General features: G+C 41.3%; 1 protein-coding gene across 3 annotated transcripts in view; it reads left to right on the top strand.

Moving 5' to 3' along the window:
* Positions 1-19,791, top strand: part of carm1 (coactivator-associated arginine methyltransferase 1) — a 57,261-nt gene extending 37,470 nt beyond the window's left edge. The window contains exons 13-16 of one of the 3 annotated variants that reach the window (XM_055152783.1): positions 2,990-3,099; positions 8,948-9,133; positions 17,159-17,227; positions 19,608-19,791. In XM_055152783.1, coding sequence (XP_055008758.1) covers positions 2,990-3,099; positions 8,948-9,133; positions 17,159-17,227; positions 19,608-19,747 — 505 coding nt within the window. In that variant the 3' untranslated portion in view covers positions 19,748-19,791. Of the gene's footprint in view, positions 1-2,989; positions 3,100-8,947; positions 13,116-13,172; positions 13,400-17,158; positions 17,228-19,607 lie in introns of those variants that run through there. The other 2 variants (XM_055152784.1, XR_008632056.1) reach the window with 2 other exon arrangements.
* The last annotated feature ends 1,353 nt before the right edge of the window (positions 19,792-21,144 follow it).

Raw genomic sequence — 21,144 nt, 5'->3', positions numbered from 1 at the left:
GACGAAACCTTTCTATCAATAATATTTTTAATACGGTTAAGGAAAGACTGGGCTTTTTATTTTCTTTTAGCAGACAAAACATCTTATGTGAAGATATCCGAGTCTTTGCTTCTCTACAGAAAATCAAGTAATCCAAAGTATTCAGATTACGTTACTCACTTTAAGTAATTTAATGGATTACGTTACAAACTACATTTTGGGGTATGTAATCTGTAATCTGTAGGGGATTACATTTTAAAAGTCACCTTCCCAATACTGTTAATATCACAGTGTTATTAGAGATGTGCAGAAATATTGAATTATCAATATATCGTATCGTTTAATGTGATGATAGAGTCTTGATATATATATATATATATATATATATATGTATATATATATATATATATATATATATATATATGTATATATATATATATATATATATATATATATATATATATATATATATATATATATATAGTGGGCTGCTCTATCGAGTATTTGTAAGTGTAATTTTTGGTACATTTTACTAAATAATTTTGTTTCAGCGCTACAGTTTTGTTGCTTGTTCAGTGGAAGGAAACTCATTAATGCGACGACACGTTTGACATTTTCAGTTTTGATGATTAAAACGTTTGTGTTTCATATTCAGTTTGCACAAGAAGTGGTGTAACAAAGACTTTTAGTATCACAGCCACGATTTAGCCTTTATTTTTTATTGAACCGTATCGAATCGATTTGAAATATATCGCATCAAATCGAAAGTGCACAGTATCGAGAAATGTATGTATCATATCAGCAACTTCTTAATGATACCCGACCTTAGTGTTATTATATTATACTCATTAACAGAAAAAATTACATGTTTTTTTTTTTTACGTCTTAAAACATATTGAAATCAAACCGATATCGTGACCCGTGTATCGAGATACGTATCAAATCTGTAACGAAAACTGTATCGTTGCATCCCTAGACGACACACTCGCGTTTTTTCCCAGCTCAACTATGAAATATGAATGAACAGTATTTAAAGATTGTCACATGTGGTCATATTTTTGCATACTTTTGCTTATAGGTCCACTGCAATCATTTTCACATGAGATTAGATTGAAAAATATTGTCATTAGACTTGTACAAGCGCAACAAAATGCAGTTTAGCAGCCATCTAACCGCAAGTACAGTGAAGCAATATGTAAAAATGTACATGCAACAGGAATGCGCGCGAGGTAACAGAACAACACGTACCTCTGCGCTACTATTGCATCAACATATTTACCGTTTAACCGCACAAACAGCACAGACTACAGTGTCGTGTTGTGTTCTAGTAGGCAACTCTTATCGTATTATTTGTGTTAAAGCTGCACCGTGTAACTTTTCTGGTACAGCACTAGCCGCCGCTTTGTCTCCAATCAACATCATCAATTTAGTGCTTTGCCTGGAATGTTCCACAAAGCTTAAACTTGTAGCAAACTCCAAAAGGCAAAGTTACAAGTCAGATCAGTGGAGAGGTGTTTTCCCAAGGTATTTTTCAGCAATAAAAAACACTTATAACGGAACGTTATAGGCAAAATGATAACATCTCGACGGAGGCAAGCATTTGGAAAAGTGAAGTGACACGATGCCAGGAAGGTGTAGAGATTAAAGATAACAGCGATTTAGGTTTTTAACGCAAAGGTCGTGAACTTTCTGCTCATGTCACCCGACTGAACTGACACTAACGGACGTGACTAAAAGTAGAAGCGAAAGTAGATACTCATTTGAGCAGGTATCGATACTAAAAAAGAACCATTCACGGAACAGAAATGAACCTTTCTTGAAACTTTAGAATGATTTTGAGCTGTGTCAGAACTAGTGTAAGAGCACGTAGACTAGTGTACGCACATGGACCACTGAGCGATTACACGGATTCAGTATTGAGTATTGAGTCTGTCCCTTAGTGCTGTAATGATACAAAAATGTTTACCGTATTTTCTGGGCTATTAGACACGCTCTTAAGCCTCAAACCCCATCAAAAAAGGTTAGGTTAGGTTGCTTTATTCGTACCCGTAGGTAAATTTGCTTTGCAGATTTGAGAGACAGGTTCCACATTTCACATTTCATTCATCCACAAAACACACATAAAATCACAATTACAAAATAGTGTTACAGAGCTCCAGTGCAGAATGGTTTGTTCCATAAACAACCAATTAAAATCATCCATCACGCTTGGCTAAAATCACAGTAAATATTAAATATGTTAAAACACACAATCTTAGATAAATAGATTACAGTTTATTCATAAGTACGATCGCAGCCGGAACGAAGCTCCTTTTAAAACGATTCGTTCTAGATCTTGGGACTAAAAGCCTCTGACCAGAGGGAAGCAGCTGAAACTCTGAGTTTAGTGGATGTTGCACGTCTCTTAAAATACTCTGGGACATCCTTTGTAAAAAAAACGACCGTGCTCCCCGCAATCCAGAGCGCCCGATACACGAATCCAGCACGACTTCAGTAAACTACAAAGCTGCACCACCTACAGAACACAGAAACACACACGGAGCAGACAGTGACCGCGCGGTGAAAAACACCCACAGACACACTCATCACTCCACGCCGACGAGGAACGGACCGAAAAAGCGAGCGCAATGTGCCGCTTCTAGACACAACTGAACAACTGAGTCACTGCGAACACGCCGACAATCCAGCGGCCCCAGACAGCACCCTCCCTACACGCCACAACTGAACAAAGCCCAGAGTCATCGTGAACGAACAAACAAACAAAACCACTCACCCATCCAACTGTTGTGTTTCCTTTAAAGTCCGGTGCGATTTATTTGTGAAAAAAGTTAGAAAATAGACCCTTTAATGACAGTGTGCCTTATAATCCAGAGCGCCTAATAGCCCGGAAAATACAGTACCTCCTTTTCTATACTATTTGGGGTGAATTAAATGGTCTGAGTTTGATTCTGACGGTGCACTCATGTTCTATTTGTGTGTTTGTGTGTATGGTGTGTATATATGTGTGCAGGTACACGGGCACCACCCCCAACCCTCCTCCAGGCTCGCACTACACCTCCCCCTCAGAGAACATGTGGAACACAGGAGCCTACAGCATGGGCCAGGGCATGGCTGGATCAGGTCTGTACCACCAACATACACACATACACACACACATACACACACACATACACACACACACACACACACACACAAACCAACCCCATATCACACCACCTCCTCGTGTAGTCACTAAAGAGTTCTTTTTACTAGTGATGGGCGAATGGAGCCTCGTGAAGCATTGACACCTCAGTCGCAATATTGTCTCAAATGGTTCGACGTGTCTGAAGGGCCGTTCACACCAAAGCGTCAAAAAACGCCTTGACGCCTCTATTTGGACGCCTTTGCATTTGAGTTTAGACGCCCCCGACCCCCGTCTTTGACGCCGTGGACGAACGGGAGAAATACTTGACGCGCGTCCATTGCCCTGGAAACAAGAGCCCGGCCCCAATCTTTTCCTGAAACGATGTCAGACCAGACTGAGAGAGTGTTTTTATGACATAAAACATCAGCGGAGGAGATCGGGTCGTCGATATATTTATACTCCACTAATGACACTGGATCAGTCCCGGTCTAGTCCTGGTCTAGTCCCAGTCTAGTCCCGGTCTATTTCAGGGTCTAGTCCTGGTTTAGTCCTGGTCCGGTCCTGGTGTAGTCCTCGTGATCGGCTCGGTGATTGTGGCGTATATATTTATTCTCCGTTCATGTTTGTGGTTCTCGCTCTGGTTCTCGGGTTTTTCTTCCTGATAATAACGTCGCTGCGTCACTGGATACTCGTCCCTGATTGGTTGACGTGGCGCGTCTGACGCGAAAAGTTCAGCATTTTCAAATTCTTGACGCTGACGCCTTGGACGCGCGTCTAGACCGCCGAAGCCAAAGCGCTCAAGATGCGCCGCGTCAACGCCAGATTCGCGCTGCGCTGATGCCGAAAACGTGCCGCAAAAACGCAGGACGCTCTAGTCGCGCGTCCACATAGACTTTACATTGAAACTGGACGCTTTGACGCCTTGGTGTGAACGGCCCTTGAGGCCTCGGACAAACACTGACCTCTAGTGGACCAGATCGGAGGCTCAGATCCCACGGCAGGGCCGGAGCTTGAAGCTGAGGCTCGGAGTCAAAGCTCAGAGTCCGCTCTAGTCCCGCTCTAGTCCCGCTCTAGTCCCGCTCTAGTCCCGCTCTAGTCCCGCTCTGGTTCCGGACACAAAATCGAAAACTGAAAAAGACAAATCATTATCTGTTTTTTCATTTTGGCCTTGAAGACAAATAATGAAGAAAACTGTTGTTTTTTCATTTTCTTATTTTTGATTTTCTATTGAAAAACGAATGAAGGAATGATACACGGATTTGTGAGCTCAGTCTGTTTGTCTTCTGCACCTCTCGCTTAACAAACAGGATCCCACTTTGTTGGCGCTCCACATACAAAATGTTCGCTGCAAACTCCTTCCCAGTATGCACTGCGCAATGACCGGAAGTCAGAGATTCTTGATGTGCATATTACATATTATTCAAGAATTAAATAAAAACTAAATCAAAATTATGGCAGTAAAACGCCACACACCCCTCCACAACACAGCACACATACACCCACATACACCCACATACACGCTCACCCCCTCCACAGGCTCACACATGATTAAAGATGGTTCATAAAGACTTGACAGAATCATGACTATAGCCTGGAGCAAAGGATTATGGGTGACATTTGGGCCGTCAAAGCCGATGACGGAAAGAACAGAAGGAGAATCTTTTCTAGAAGAAGTGACAGGATAAATACAGGTCTGACTACATTTTCTATGAACAATGTCCTAATGGAAGCTCTCATATCCTCATTCGTTTAATTCACACTGAGGCACGGCCCGTTCCTTTTACTGTGACGGAGGGAAATGTGGATGTGTCCTCCCTCCCTCCGTCCCTCTGTCCGTCCGTCTGTCTGTCTCTCAGGAGTAAATGTGATTGTAATACAAACTAAAACTCAGGGCGTGTTCACTCATGATGTGATTAAAGTGAACTCTGCTGTGCGTCACAAATGAACACTGTCAGGCAAGTGACTTTAAAACTGTAATGTGTTATTTTATGACGTGTTTCTGTCATTTCAAAGTGATTCGTTACTTTACAATATTACTGTGTTTTAAAGTGTAAAATATGACACGACTATTGTTTTACTTTTAAGTTACTCGCACCAAAATAACTGCGAAGATGCGGAACTTTTGTGCTGTAAAGGGACTAAACCAGGACTGAACCGAGAGCTAAACCAGAGCTAAACCAGAGCTAAACCAGAGCTAAACCAGAGCTAAACCAGAGCTAAACCAGAGCTGAACCAGAGCTGAACCAGAGCTGAACCAGAGCTAAACCAGAGCTAATCCAGGACTAAACCAGAGCTAATCCAGGACTGAACCAGGACTGAACCAACCAGGACTGAACCAGGACTGAACCAGGATTAGCCAGAGCTGAACCGGGACTAAACCAGAGCTGAACCAGGACTGAACCAGGACTAAACTAGGTCTAAACTAGATCTAAACCAGAGCTGAACCAGGACTAAATTAGGTCTAAATTAGGTCTAAACTAGATTTAAACTAGATCTAAACCAGATCTGAACCAGGATTAAACCAGGTTTAAACCAGAACTGACCCAGGTCTAAGCCAGGTCTAACCCAGGACTAAACCAGGACCAAACCAGGACCAATCATGGACTAGAAATTGGAAGTGCCTTGCAGACGGGGTGTCTCGTGGTGATTTTAGCAAATTTGTAAGAAGAAAAATCCACCACTTCAATCCAGGTTAAAAATTTATTATAATGCGCGTTACTGACATTTGTACCGAGTAAAATATAAAAAACTTTTTCCCTGTAATTCCACATTACTCTGTTAGAGCAAAAAGCAACACATTACAGTAATTCATTACTTTTATAACACGTTTCTCCCAACACTGCAAATGAAGTTTGCTTCGTTTCTGGAGAAATGTTTGGTGTGGCTCTGGTTTAGTTTGGTATTTACATCTGATCCATTTAAACCAGACTGTGTAGTGCACTTCAGCCCCACAGCAACTGAGCGCACCAAATAAAGACTTGTGCATATCTAACAACTCTGTGACAGGAAAATTAAGCGTCTACTGTTTATAAAAATCCCTTGGCTCGTGCTGCTTCATATATCCTACAGAGTTTCAGATCAGTTTGTCAGTTGCTGGTCTGCTTAATTTGCATAGAGTCTTTCATATTCAGTCAAAGGTGCCTCTCCAAACTTTCACTGAATATTCAGCAAAACGCGCTGCCCTCTTCTGGAGAGTTGTTGTACTGCAGGTCCTGCCACAGCAATAAAACCAGAGCATGACTCTTCCCGGTCTAAGGTTGGATAATAAACAGAACTGTGATGTCTGACACCTGCACCACCTGCTCTTTTATTCATTCATTTTCATTACGGCGGCACATGTTTAAAAACAAATCCGACATGAACAAAAACAAGATAAATCTTATAGGGCCTATTCAGTTTAGACTCTAAACTTTACAGCGCTGTATTAATGGACCAAGGAACATAAAAAAAAATCGTGTGCGAGTTAAGCCGCCCACGTGACGCTGCTGAGCCAATCAAATCTGTGCATTCAAGGCGACCGCAACTCTGAATCCAGACACAGAGGATAGAGGTTTTAAGATATTGGTTGAAAAATGTTTTGAGACTGTTAAGTTGAAGTGTGAAATGTAAAGAAAAAGGGAAAATCAAGCTGCTATTCTTTTTTCCTTTTTGTGAAATTAAGCACTTTGTTTTAAGATGCACAAGTCGTGTATCATTTGTTCATTCGTTTTTCAAAATAAAACCAAAAGTAAGAAAACGAAAAAACTACAATTTTCTTCATTATTTGTCTTCAAAATTAAAATGAAAAAACAGATAATGATTCAGTTTTTTTCAGTTTTCGATTTTGTGTTTAAGTGAATAATGGAAAAAAACAGATAACGGCTGTTTCCCGTGTTCGTGACTTAAACTGTGAACCAGGACTGAACCAGGACTGAACCAGGACTGAACCAGGACTGAACCAGGACTGAACCAGGACTGAACCAGGAGTGTCGGGATGGGCCCGGAGGTGCGCCCGTGTAGACTGTTGGGTGATCAGGACTGAGACCAGTTTAGTCCTGGTTTACTCCTGGTTTACTCCTGGTTCAGTCCTGGTTCAGTTCTGGTTTAGTCCTGTTTTAGTCCTGGTTCACTCCTGGTTTAGTCCTGGTTCAGTCCTGGTTCAGTCCTGGTTCAGTCCTGGTTCAGTCCTGGTTCAGTCCTGGTTTAGTCCTGGTTTAGTCCTGGTTCAGCCCTGGTTTAGTCCTGGTTTAGTCCTAGTTTAGTCCTGTTAGCCCTGGTTCAGTCCTGGTTTAGTCCTGGTTTAGTCCTGGTTTAGTCCTGGTTTAGTCCTGGTTTAGTCCTGGTTTAGTCCTGGTTTAGTCCAGTACTGCAGTTTAAGTCACGTAAACGGGAAACGGCCGTTCTCCGTTTTTTCCATTATTCATTTAAACACAAAATCGAAACCTGAAAAAACAAATCGTTATCTGTTTTTTTTTTTTTTCATTTAGATTTTTGAGACAAATAATGAAGAAAATAATAGTGTTTTTGTTTTCTTATTTTTGGTTTTAAATTGAAAAACAAATGAACGAAGGATGCACAGTTATTATTATTGCACAATGATTATGCACAATTTAGCCATTTAGATTATTTATTTATGTCTAATTAATTTTAAACTGCAGCTCTATATCAAATGTAGACCTACTGTGTGTTTCAGTGTTAACACATTTTGTTGAAATGTTTTTTTAACTTGTATTTTCGTTGATTTGACAGTCTATTGTTCATACATTCAGACACTGATAAAACTAGGCTACTTCTGCTTTAATGTCCTAGACCTTTGCTTGAGATTTTCTCAAACCAGACTTCCTCAAATTTTAAATACCCCTGTTTTTTAAACTGTAAGGAAGTAAGCCTTTAGTCAGTTCATCGGTTGATGGTTTCTTAGTTGTCGAAAACCTGTTTTAGTTGGTTATTTTTTGTAGAATATAAGCGTCTCTGTGGCAGAATGGAGGACGTGTGGTGTGAGTAGATGGTGATTTGGGAGCGACTCATGACTCACTAATGACTCATGACTAATGACTCATTAATCCACCTTTTCACATCCAAATCCATTGTTTCCTAGTTGTTTTGCTCAAACTCCTGTGCATTTGTTTAGGTCAGGTACACGGTCACAATAGTTTTGCCACACCCCCTTTTAGACGACAAACCGATCACAGGACAGAATCCACAGGACGTGTTTTAGTCGACTTCACTGAAAAAGATGTATAAAGGATATATATATATATATATTTTTTTTTTCAGTTTTCGATTTTGTGTTTAAATTCATAATGGAAAAAAACTGATAACGACCGATTCCCGTTTATGTGACTTAAACTGTGATGCCAAACTTTTGCACCACATATGGACTAAACCAGGTCTAAACCAGGTCTAAACCAGGTCTACAAAAGGACTAAAGCAGGACTAAAGCAGGACTAAAGCAGGACTTAAACAGGACTAAAGCAGGACTAAACAGTTTTCAGTCCTGGTCTGGTCCCGGCCTCAGGCCCGGTCTCAGTCATGGTCTCAGTCAGTCTCGGTCTCAGTCACGGTCTCAGTCACGGTCTCAGTCACGGTCTCAGTCACGGTCTCAGTCACGGTCTCAGTCACGGTCTCAGTCTCGGCCTGAGTCCCAGGTCCGAGTCCCAGGTCCGAGTCCCAGGTCCGAGTCCCAGGTCCGAGTCCCAGGTCCGAGTCCCAGGTCCGAGTCCCAGGTCCGAGTCCCAGACATGTTCTGGTCCTGGTTCAGTCCTGGTTCAGTCTTTTATCCGTTTTTTTTTTTTTTTTTTTTTTTTTCATTTAAACAATCGTGTGTGTGTAATAAAACTGTGTAAATCGTGTGTGTATTTGCAGGGATGCCCACAGCCTACGACCTGAGCACGGTGATCGGCAGCGGCACGCCGGCCTCCCACAACAACCTCATCCCGCTGGGTACGAACTGCACTCCTCCAGGCTTCACTCCCGCTCAGGGCACATGGTGTAGTGGGGAGCAAGTAGGAACAGAGGCCCAGAGAAAGCCCGCTGCCCAGCCCGAAAACAGTTATGTCCACACCAACGGCCTCCTCTCCACACTCAATGCATGCTCTCTGTAGTCCACACACAAACACAAACGCACTGCACAGACACACGCAGGCCTGTCACGATCACTTCCTCAAGTAAATGTCCACGAGAAACGATAACGTAATAACCCAAAAGCTGATTTAAACCACAAAATGTACAACTATCACTATGGTATTTACTGGTCTATGTTATAATTTCTTCATTCCAAACAGACCTGGAGTTGTGTTTTGTTTCATTCACAAGTTTAACGCACAAACCCTGCAGATTTAGTTCTTTTCTCAAACAGAAAACACTGTTCCACCTTGTGATGTCATGTGGTAATAGGTTCTAATCACACTTATACCACAAACCAGGGAGACGTTTGGAAACATGCGATGACAATTTCCGGCGGGTTCTGTTCACGTTAGTAAGTTTGGTAAAATCTAGGAAACATGAGAAAATGTCCCAGTTTTCTTCATCTACATGTCAGTCGCCGCATTTACATGAGAGCTTTAATTCCACATAAAAATAATTTAATTCAGAATAAAAATGTATTCCGCTTTAAAAAGACCATGTAAACACTTGATTCCTAATGAGCATTATTGTTCAGAATTAAACTTAATTCCGATGTAATTGGTTGGTTTATTCCAATTTTAAAGCCAAATTCATTTCTTCCTCGATCATGTAAACGTTTATTCTTCTTAAAAATAACTGCGGTCGTTGAGAGCACACTCGTTCGGTTGACATTCTAGCGCAATCCGGACGATCCGGCTCACCCAGTCCTGGCTTCGGACTTTCATCCACGTCTCTTTTGATTTGTGAGCGGGATGTGGGAGTGGGCTGAGGTAGAGCAGCCGTCGACTCAGTTTGTCTTCTTCCTCCCTTCTCCGACAGTCTTCCCTTCTCCTCCTCAGCCGACAGACGTAAAGCGTGATGAGACAATTCTCAATCTGCTGCGCAATTATCATCGGAACCACTGCGAAAAAAGTTTGGATCGCGTTTGTGTCCGTGGCGTAACGACAAACCGAGATGACGAAAAAGCCGGTCCAATCAGAACCCTTCCCCACCCCCAGACGTCGAGCAGAATTAAATAAAGACGATTTAACGTGTTTTCCATGTAAACCTCATTTCAGAATTATTATTTCCAGGTAAAATCGAAGGAGAATATTTTAATTCAGAACTATTAATTTGGAATTAAAAAAACAACTTGTAAACATGGCCAGTGTAACGTTCCATTATGTTCGGCTGATCAACAATTATGTCCATACCTCAGTTTTCATCTTTTCCCCACTGACACACAACTCCGAGCGCACTGGGTTCATGCGATTAGAGGAGATGAGACGCCAAATTCGAGATGATTCCCAACAGCACATACGTATGCAGTCCTCATTTTACCGCTGATCACGTTTAATTCAATGGGTTTTATCCATGGATCTGTAATAAAAACTGGATAATTCCCTCCTCCTCTGTCCGGGCTTGAGACCGACTAGTGGCCGCTCCAGGTACTGCAGCTCCTGGGAGCTTTGGGCCCAGAAAAAATTCTCCCATAGAACACAAAGCATTTTTTGGGGAGTTCATTCTGCCCGTGTTCAGCTGGGCACCGACAGCTCTCACAACAGATTCTTTTCTATTTTAACAACATCAACGTTTAAATCCTCAACACGACTAAAAGTTAGCTTTGTCAGACTTGGCCTAGCCCCACTCTGAGTCCGCTCTAGCTCCGCTCTCGCAGCTCTCACTCTGATTGGTCCAAACTCTCCACGCCGTGCACGTTACAGACGTCACACGGATGGAAGGAGCTCGCCCGGATTGAGTGATGATAATTAAGTAATTCAAATTGCTTTACCGAATAAGAAATACATTATAAAATCACAACACAAACAAATCAAAACATAGATCTTTCCGTCAGTCTGTCCCAGGGCAGCTGTGGCTACAAGAGTAGCTTACCACCACCGGGTCTGGAGTGAATGAATAAAGATGTCTTTGAGTGTCCAAAAAAGCGCTGTATAAAACTGATGCATTATTATTATTATTAATAAATAATCATCATAAAATTAAAAAGAGAGAGACATTAAATTAGAGAGAAGAGTGCGGAATGAAAAATGAAAACCTCGATGAAACGAACCCAGTCATTGAGGACGTAAATGTGAAAGAGAAAATTATTTTTGGGCCCATGCGCCAATGAGCACAGACCACTGAAAACAACACAACGCCATTTTGAGTCGCCATCAACTTCAGATTTTATTATAGTTCTACGGTTTTATCGCAGTCGGTCGGCGAGCTCAGTGTCGGGAACTACACCGGAAGTTGTCATCGCATGTTTCCAAACGTCGAATTAATTTATGCCTCGATCATGTAAACATTTATTCTTCTTAAAAATAATTCCGGTCGTTCAGGGCGTGGTCGTTGGGTCGCCCTTCTGATACGATCCGGACGACTAATAAAAAAAATAGAGAGAGACATTAAATTAGAGAGAAGAGTGTGGAATGAAAAATTAAAACCTTTCAGTCATTGAGAGAAATTTATTTTTGGGCCCATGCGCCATTGAGCACCATCTTGGGTTCAACTTCAGATTTTATTGTAGTTCTGTGGTTTTATGTCGGGAACGAAGTCGTCATCGCATGTTTCCAAACTTTTTCCACGAGTCGAGTCTGTACAGGAAGTGCTCCACCTACGCTTTCACTCGAATAATTTGGATGATTTCAGCTCTGGATTTCCCAATCTTTACTGAACAAAAAGGTCAAAAGGATCTTTACTTTAACTTAAAAAACTACCACTACACGACATCACAAAACGGAACATAACATTTTGAGCTTTGGAGATGTAAACAGAGTAATAATAAAGCTTTACTCAAACACGTGAAGGAAACAAAACACAGCTCCAGGTCTGTTTGCGTAACAGAAGACCTTTAAACACAATGAGCTGCAGTAAATAAGAAGCACAATGAAACACTTTAGTGCTTAGCGTCTGTAATGAGTCATACTTATTCAACCTTGTGCAGCTCAAATCTTTTATATAGCCAAAAAAATATATAAAAAATCACCAAAAATGTTCCTGTTGTGCATTGAAAAAGTGCAATGACCAAAAAAATCCTAAAATAAATCCATATTCTGTTCCGATCGTGACAGGCCTAGACACACACGCCCTTGGTTCAACTGACTCCAGCTCACAGCAGGCAGCTCGATTACACTGAATTATACGACTTTTTTTTTTTTTTTAGGTTTCGACACTAACTTGAAAGGCGCGTCACCTGCTTGGAATGTTCCGCAGTACGGCATTAAACTTATACATGTGCATTTCTTAATTATATGTGCTTTAATTGCTCAAAAATATCTTGAAAAATATGTTTGTTTGGTGTTTTGTTGTTTTTTTGTTGTTTTTTTTACAATGAACAGGCTCACCTCTCCACAGAGCTGACCTGTAACTCGTTCTCTTGTCTCCGTGGAGATTCTTCTAATGCCATACTGTGGAACATTCCGGGCGAAGCAGTAACATTTCCATAGGGGCAAGCAGGCTATCAGGATTTTCTTTTTCTTTTTTTTTCTTTTTTATACAAATTTCAATATTTTTCTGAACGTAAACAACACAGACTTTTCATCATTGCCGTTTAGCGTAAAATTATCCTCAAATTTCTTTGTCCTAAGCTTTGCGTCTTCTCCAAACCGCTCGCTTCCATTCCATTCAAACCATTCAAACCCAAACTCATCACTGACTGAGTAGAAATGACTGAAAACCTCATTTTACCTGATTTCTATTGGTTCATCCACTTTCAAAGGGCTCGTATTACACTATTTTCTGATCTACAGTGTGTTCTAATGTTGTTTCCTCATCACAAACAGACCCGGAGTTGTGTTTTGTTTCGTTCGCACATGTTTCACGCACAAACTCTAAGGACTAAACTAGGACTAAAACCAGGACTAAAACGAGGTCTAAACCAGGTCTAAACCAGGTCTAAACCAGGTCTAAACTAGGTCTAAACTAGGTCTAAACCAGGACTAAAACCAGGACTAAAACGAGGTCTAAACTAGGACTAAACCAGGTCTAAACCAGGTCTAAACTAGGTCTAAACCAGGACTAAAACCAGGACTAAAACGAGGTCTAAACCAGGACTAAACCAGGACTAAACCAGGACTAAACCAGGACTAAAACCAGGACTAAAACCAGGACTAAAACCAGGACTAAACCAGGTCTAAACCAGGTCTAAACTAGGTCTAAACTAGGTCTAAACCAGGTCTAAACCAGGACTAAAATGAGGTCTAAACCAGGTCTAAACCAGGACTAAAATGAGGTCTAAACCAGGTCTAAACTAGGTCTAAACCAGGACTAAACCAGGACTAAAACCAGGACTAAAACCAGGACTAAACCAGGTCTAAACCAGGACTAAACCAGGTCTAAACCAGGTCTAAACTAGGTCTAAACTAAACCAGGACTAAACCAGGACTAAAACCAGGACTAAAACCAGGTCTAAACCAGGACTAAAACCAGGACTAAAACCAGGACTAAACCAGGACTAAAACCAGGACTAAAACCAGGACTAAACCAGGACTAAACCAGGACTAAAACCAGGACTAAACCAGGTCTAAAACCAGGTCTAAAACCAGGTCTAAAACCAGGTCTAAAACCAGGACTAAAACCAGGACTAAAACCAGGACTAAACCAGGACTAAACCAGGACCAAACCAGGACCAATTTGAAGAGAACAAACAAGAATTTTCAGGATGTGGTTGGTACATTCATGTAGTTTAAAAAACATGACAATATCAAGTAATCCAAAGTATTCAGATTACGTTACTCACTTTAAGTAATTTAACGGATTACGTTACAAACTACATTTTGGGGTATGTAATCTGTAATCTGTAGGGGAATACATTTTAAAAGTCACCTTCCCAACACTGATCACAAGTTCCTTTGCTTAAATGCATTGTTTTATAGTAGCAACAGCTTATAAACATTGGGAACTACATATCCCATGATTCATTTCAGTGCAGACATGAATGTTTTTACTTGAATTCTTGGGATTATGACGGAAATGATTCACACCAACATATACTGTCTGTGGGTGACATCACATTCGCTTAGTCCACTTTAAAGAAAGTTTAAAAACTGTTTTTAAACTTCATACACCTTCATTTGAATCGCTCGGATAATTTTAGACCTGGAATTGACAATCTCTTCTGAACAAAAAGTAAAAGGAGCTGTTAAGTTAAACTACCACGACATCACAAGGTGGAACAGAAAATTTTGAGTTTTGGAGATGTAGACAGAATGAAACAAAACACAACTCCAGGTCTGTTTTTGTCGAGGTAACAACATTATAACATGACTTAAAAGTTCACAAGAGTCCATTTTGTGTAATATAGAACCTTTAAAGTCTACCTCTAACAAGTAAATATCAGTGGAATAACAAACTAACGGAAACAAGTCCATTTGATATGATCCTGTGAGTCATTTGAACCTGCGTGGCTGTGTTTTTGCAGTGTAAAAGTCGGTGTTACTAATGCTCATCCCGTCCTCCTGTACTAAACCATGCAGTTGTACTCCTACCTCCTCCCTTCACCAGTGTTGGAATAGTACTTTACCCTGTACTACTACCATGTACTGCCATGTTTAACCCCTGACATTGTGTAACTCGCAACATGAACGGTCACGATTTAGCGACTGTATTTGTAATGTGTGTATGAAGCCTGGTTTACTTGTAGTTAAAGGCGCTGTACCTGATTTTTACTGTCTTTAAAAGTGTTCAAACATGTTCCTGACGCATTTCAACCGCCCTAATTATTCACCACTATTATGAATTTTTAAGTGTTATTCATAATAGTACAATAATATTACCATATTTTCTGCACTATAGGGTGCACTTAAAAGCCATTAATTTCATCAAAAAACGACCACACGCCTTATAATCCAGAGCGCCTTATATATGAATTTATTGGGGTGTCTTAGTACGACTTTAGTAAACTACAAAGCCGCACCACTTGCAGTATTACGGCTCCCGAAGTCCGGAGCATCACGGAGTAATACATACTGTGATTCCTTTTAATATCAAAATGCACCTGTCAAGAGACATGCTCACAACGCCCACTTTAAACTCAAGGCTGTTATAAAGTGAAAGTGCGAGCTGCATGGGAGCAGTGGATGAGAGAAGGAGAACGCACATTCACCAAGACAGGGAGACAGCGCCGAGCGACTTGCGCCACGATCTGCCAACGGATCGTGGACGCCCGGGCTAAGGATCAGTATCAACTGTGGTCCGAGCTTTCACCAAGACCGGAATACATGCATCACAAATTTCGGACTTCCTGTCATTGCGCATTTTCTGGTTCTGATATTGTCATATTTTAGTTTTGGGATTTGGACATCGTAATTGTGTGGTTGTTGGATGTCCAGTGGAACAGCGGAAAACGGCTCGAGAAATGGGCGTCGGAAGTTTGCGAACTCCATAAAATGCAAAAGGGAATCAGATGTGTGTGACTCAAACCTCCGTTCAAACTGTTTCTCTTCCCAACGGAATTGAAACATAGTGAAAGGTGAAGGCGATGGGCAGGATTGATCCACAGGAAGGACAAAAAAGGATGATTTCTTAGGTAGCCAAAAGTTTCCTGAGTTTGCAGTGAACATTTTGTGTGTGGAGCGCCAACAAACCAAAATCCCGTTAAGTGAGAGGTGCAGAAGACAAACAGACTGAGCTCACACTTTCTTGTTCTTGTGGTTTTACAGCAACATCACGTCTTGGTCTCTTTGCAGTGGAAGAAGTGGAAGGTGTTTCTTGGCGAACAGCTGGTGCCTTTCACTTTGGCGTTGACTTTTTAAATTCGTAACCAAGGCTGAGCGAAGGATCGGGATTTTGCTTTGATGGAGCTCCACATACAGAATGTTCACTGCAAACTTGGGATGATTTAGGCAGTCAAAGGTTTCCTTTTTCGTCCTTATCATGGATCAATCCTGCCCGTCGCCTTCACCTTTCACTATTATTCAGTTCCGTTAGGAAGGTAAACAGTTTGAACGGAGGTTTGCAGTCACACACATCTGATTCCCTTTTGCAGTTATGAAGTTCGTAAACAAATTTCTCGAGCCGTTTTCTGCTGTTAGGATCCAACAACCACAACATTATGAATCCCATAACTAAAATATGACAATATCAGAACCAGAAATAAAAGCAATATGGTTCAAAAGACTAGAAAATATCGGCTTTGTCAATAGACGCATCCCACTGGGAAAACAAACATGACGTTTTTTGGCGGAAAATCCTTCCCAGTATGCATTGCACAGTGACCGGAAGTCTGAGATTCTTGATGCATGTATCATCACTGAACTGCCAGATAATGACGAGAGGGATGCGGGCATGCTGGACACCGTAATCGCTGTTTGAACAATTCTGAGTTATTGTGAATACACTAACAATTTACCGCTCTCACAGTATTTTTTTTTTTTTTACGTGCTACAGCTGAACAAAGTTGAGAGTTATTGTGAACACGTTAAATAATGTTTGACTGACTTATCTAACTGTTGTGTTCGAAAATAGACCATTCAATGACAGTGCACCTTATAATCCAGAGCGCCCTATAGTGCAGAAAATACGGTAAACAAACACTAGCATGCTTACAGCGCACAGAGCCACAGTTAAAATACATCAGTTCTGGTACTTTATTACTTGAAAGTAAATTGGGTACAGCCTCTTTAAAACCTCTACAGTCATGTTCAGAAATGCATGTGATATTTTTGTTTTGTTTTGTTTTGGTTATTTTAGCAGTCGATATTCCAGCCTCCTCATATTTTTATACAAAAGTGTTTCAAATGTACACTGAATCTTCATGTTTTTCCAAATAAATCCCAAATACAATTGCACTACTAGCGTACTTGTGAGAATCCTGCATCGGCCAGTAGCAGTACCTGTGAGAATACTGCGTTAGACAGTAGCAGTACTTGTGAGGATACTGCGTTAGGTGCATGGTGGCGAGCTGTTGCGTAGCAGTTTGCATGGCGCACGCGGGCGTCTGTGGCTCTCTGACGTGTCCTCTGTGTGCAGTGAACACAGGCATCGTGAACCACACTCACTCCAGGATGGGCTCCATCATGAGCACGGGCATCGTCCAGGGTGAGTGACCGCACACACACACACAGACACACAATCATACACACACGCACGGACACACAGACACACATACATATCAATTCAGATTCAAATATGCAAAGAATGACTCATCGTTTTATCTGGCCCCAGTATCACTGTTGATGTTTCTCAAGTTCTATTTATTTAAAACATTTTAAAGAAGAAACAAACAAACAGATTGTGGTTGTGGGATGTTTCAGTGGTGCCAGTGTCTATCGAGGGCTCAACACATATCCACATATCCAACTGTTTAAAGCTTGTAGTTTTTTGATTTGAACAGAAAGACTTAAGTATTTAAGTCTGTCGAACTTGTTTGTAGCTCTCCTCCTTTATTATTAGTTAGACACTCATTAACAAAAAAACATACCACAGTTTTAAGACACAGTATGAAACCAAAATACAGTAAAAAAAAAAAAAAAAAAACTAAACATTTTTTATTTTTATTTATTTTATTTTTTATTGCAAAAGCATTGAAAAACATGTCTCCTTACTGTGAGGAGACTTGCATCTTTTACTAGGTCTGGAGTAGGGATGGGCATGATTAATCGATAATTGATCATTAAGAATTTCATCGATTACGTTCATTTTAATCGACAAACCGAATGTAGGTTGCTGTGCGTAGTTTGACCAAACAGGTGTGTACATGTGTCTCTGCATCAGAAGGAGCGAGACACAAACAGTGGGTCAGTCTGCAACGTACCGAAGCACAAATGTGTATTTAACGATGATTTGTACAAGAAATTCCACACTTTCCGTTGCGTTCGGGACAAGTGTGAGTCCATGTGCACAGTTTATAAAGCAGCACATATGTTTCGGTGTCCAGTGGGAAAAAGTTTTACCAGGTGAGAGTTGCTCAATGTCGATGACGAGTCCCCACCTCCCTCCCCCCGTACGGTGTCCTGGTTTTGACAAACACAAATCTGGTCACACTAACCTGTATTCACCTGAGTCATGTCTTTTAATCTGACAGAAATTGAACCGCATCAGCGACACAAGAGCTGTAGTTTTATCTTCGCTTAGTTTATGCAAATTAGTGATGTGGTTTTAAGTTTTGTTTCTGTGAGAGTTGCACAAAACTGAATTAAACACATTATAATGTCAAACGGGCTGATGTGGCTCTAGAGTCATCACGGTTTATATGTCGTAAAGTTGAATTTATTTCTGCAGATTAGTAGTGCAGATAGTAATAATAACGATGATCATTTTAATATAAAAACGTTAATGATTAATCGATAATCGATTGTTAATTCTTCCGACGATCGATTAAGAAAATTTCATCGAATGCCCATCACTAGTCCCTGGAGGGCCTTCTCCTGCTTGTTTCCATGGAATCGTTCTTCCTCTGTCTATAATATTCCACAGTATGGCATAAACATACAGTATATCTCCATGGAGATTGAAGTTTTAACTTTATTCAATATATTCCATGGAATCATGAAGGTGATGCGCCACCTCCAGAAATGTGCAGACTGTACCTGGTGAGTCAAACTATAACTGTAGACCTTTTTCACAACGGCCGGAAATTCCAGTCTGTAGGTTTGCGGAACTTCCAGTTAATGATTTTCTGCGTAAAATGTCTCACCTGCTCTCCACCAGCTTCATAAATCTGCCCCATCACCAAATCTTCAACCAACAAGGTCCATAAAGGATAAACATTCTAACATGAAGAATTTATCCACAACTATCAAGGGAAGAAAGACGAAAACTTAAAGGAAATAACGATGACGCATTAGTGACACACTGAGCAAAACTACTGTTATGCTGCTAGAGATGTCTCGTATTCAAACTGCATGGATCCTTCTATCTATGCTAATATCGACATCATGAAATAAATTTTTAATTTTAATTGTCGAATCAGTCTGAGTGAACAAGTTGTGTTTTATTCATGACCATGACTTTAGTTTTGTTCAGTAGTTCACTAATGCATCGTCATTTTTTGCCTTTAAGTTTTCATCTTTCTTCTCTTGATAGTTGTGGATAAATTCTTCATGTTAGAATGTTTATCCTTCGTGGACCTTGTTGGTTGAAGATTTGGCGATGGGGCAGATTTACGAAGCTGCTGGAGAATACGACACACATTTACACACACATTTTGCCAGAGAAAACCATTAACCGGAAGTGACGTTCACCTACAGCGGGACTCTTCTGGACGTCTATTGGCACTTCGCATTTGCATTTTCTCCGACAGGATGAACCTAACTAGTAGCATTTAAATCCGTTTTGTAATTTCTCTTGAGTTTTCAGACTTAATGGTTCATGTGTGCGCTCTGTCTCCATGGTAACGGCTGAACATTTTGCCATAGACGTACATGAGGCGTGAGCGTGTTAAAAGTGTCCCCCCCCTTGTGCTCTGTCTCTGCTCCAGGAGCCACCACGGGACAGTCGGGGCCCAGCAGCAGCGGCAACTACTACCCCGTCACCAACCAGTTCACCATGGGGGGCGCCGCCATCTCCATGGCCTCGCCGATGGTCATCCCCAGCAACACCATGCACTACGGGAGTTAAAGACCCCTCCACCCGCCCCCCCCCCGCCCCCGACCCCCGCATGACCCCGCCCCCTGTCCCCTCGCCCCGCCTACCCTCCGCCCCGCCCAGAACAGCCAAAACCGAGAAACCAAAATCAGTGCAGAGCAGCACTTTGAACCCCTCCTTTGTCCTTCCTTCGTTTTAAGTCCATCTTCATCCGTCCAACTCTCTCCCAACTGTTTGTCCAACGCACAGATGCCCTACCTTTCCGATGGATTTTACTGACTCTGCTACTTTCAGTACCAACGGGAACCAACGGAACTGTTAGCTGTACAGAAAAGCCAGGACTGCCCGAGAAGGCTTGACATATCACCATTTTCAGGAAACTATTCAACATCAATTCCAACAACGCCAAACCCCCGGATTAAGGAGAATTCACATAAAAGCTGTATTTCCCGCCATGGATTCAGGTCCGGAACTCTGCGACGGAGGAGGACAGACCCACTGGTGTTTCGCTTCGGACTATTCAAATCTTATCGCGCTCAAACACGGCAACAATTATTTAATAGTCGACGTCCTGGTCACTTTCCATGTCGGGTTAAAAAAAAAAATACGACGAGTTGACGTGAAGAGGATAGGGCGCCGTTTTGGATCGGTTTTTAGGCTTCGAGCTGTTTTTTTTTTTTTTTTTTTCGGTTTCATATGCAAACTGTAATATGCATGGATTGAATGTGCTCCTGTATCGCCAGCTATAACGTGTGGTCCTATTTTCTTTTTAATGTTCTCTTTATTAAAATGAATTGTGGTTTGTTTTTGTTTTTTTGAGATGTTTTCCGTTACTCGTCGACGATGCTCAGATTGGTTGGGCCGCTCTCGTCCGATTGCCGGCGAAGCGAAAATCCTAAACGAAATTTTCCTAGAGCTTCAGTCAGAATCCACGTTCACTTCATACTGCCTTAAACGGAACCTTTAAGCTGTAAACTTCACTGTGATTGGTTAAATCCACCTGTCACTCACTCTGGAGCAGGACAAATCCGACCAATGGGAGTTGAGTTGAGGGGCGTGTCCGTGTTTGAACAGAGTTGCGTTAAATTTTCTGCGTTAAATTTTCTGGTGGGTGGTTCGGATCGTGCTCGGCTCCGCGGAGATGTGATTGCCAGGGTTCCCACGGTCATGGAAATTGAGAATGTAATTTTCCAGGCCTGGAGAATCCGTGTATCATTAGTTCATTTGTGTTTTTCAATATAAAACCAGAAATAAGAAAATTAAAAAACAACTATTTTCTTCATTATGTGTCTCCAAATCCAAAATGAAAAAAAACGGATAATGATTCATATTTTCAGTTTTTGTGTTTAAATAAAGAATGGAAAAAATGGATAACGACCGTTTCCCGTTTACGTGATTTAAACTGTGATGCTGGACTAAACCAGGAATAA

The sequence above is a fragment of the Boleophthalmus pectinirostris genome, unplaced genomic scaffold, assembly GCF_026225935.1.
Source record: "Boleophthalmus pectinirostris isolate CB_2022bp ecotype Guang Dong unplaced genomic scaffold, ASM2622593v1 HiC_scaffold_17, whole genome shotgun sequence".
Classification (NCBI taxonomy): domain Eukaryota; kingdom Metazoa; phylum Chordata; class Actinopteri; order Gobiiformes; family Gobiidae; genus Boleophthalmus; species Boleophthalmus pectinirostris.
Note: the sequence above shows the minus strand (reverse complement) of the source record. Positions and strands in the feature narration are given on the sequence as shown.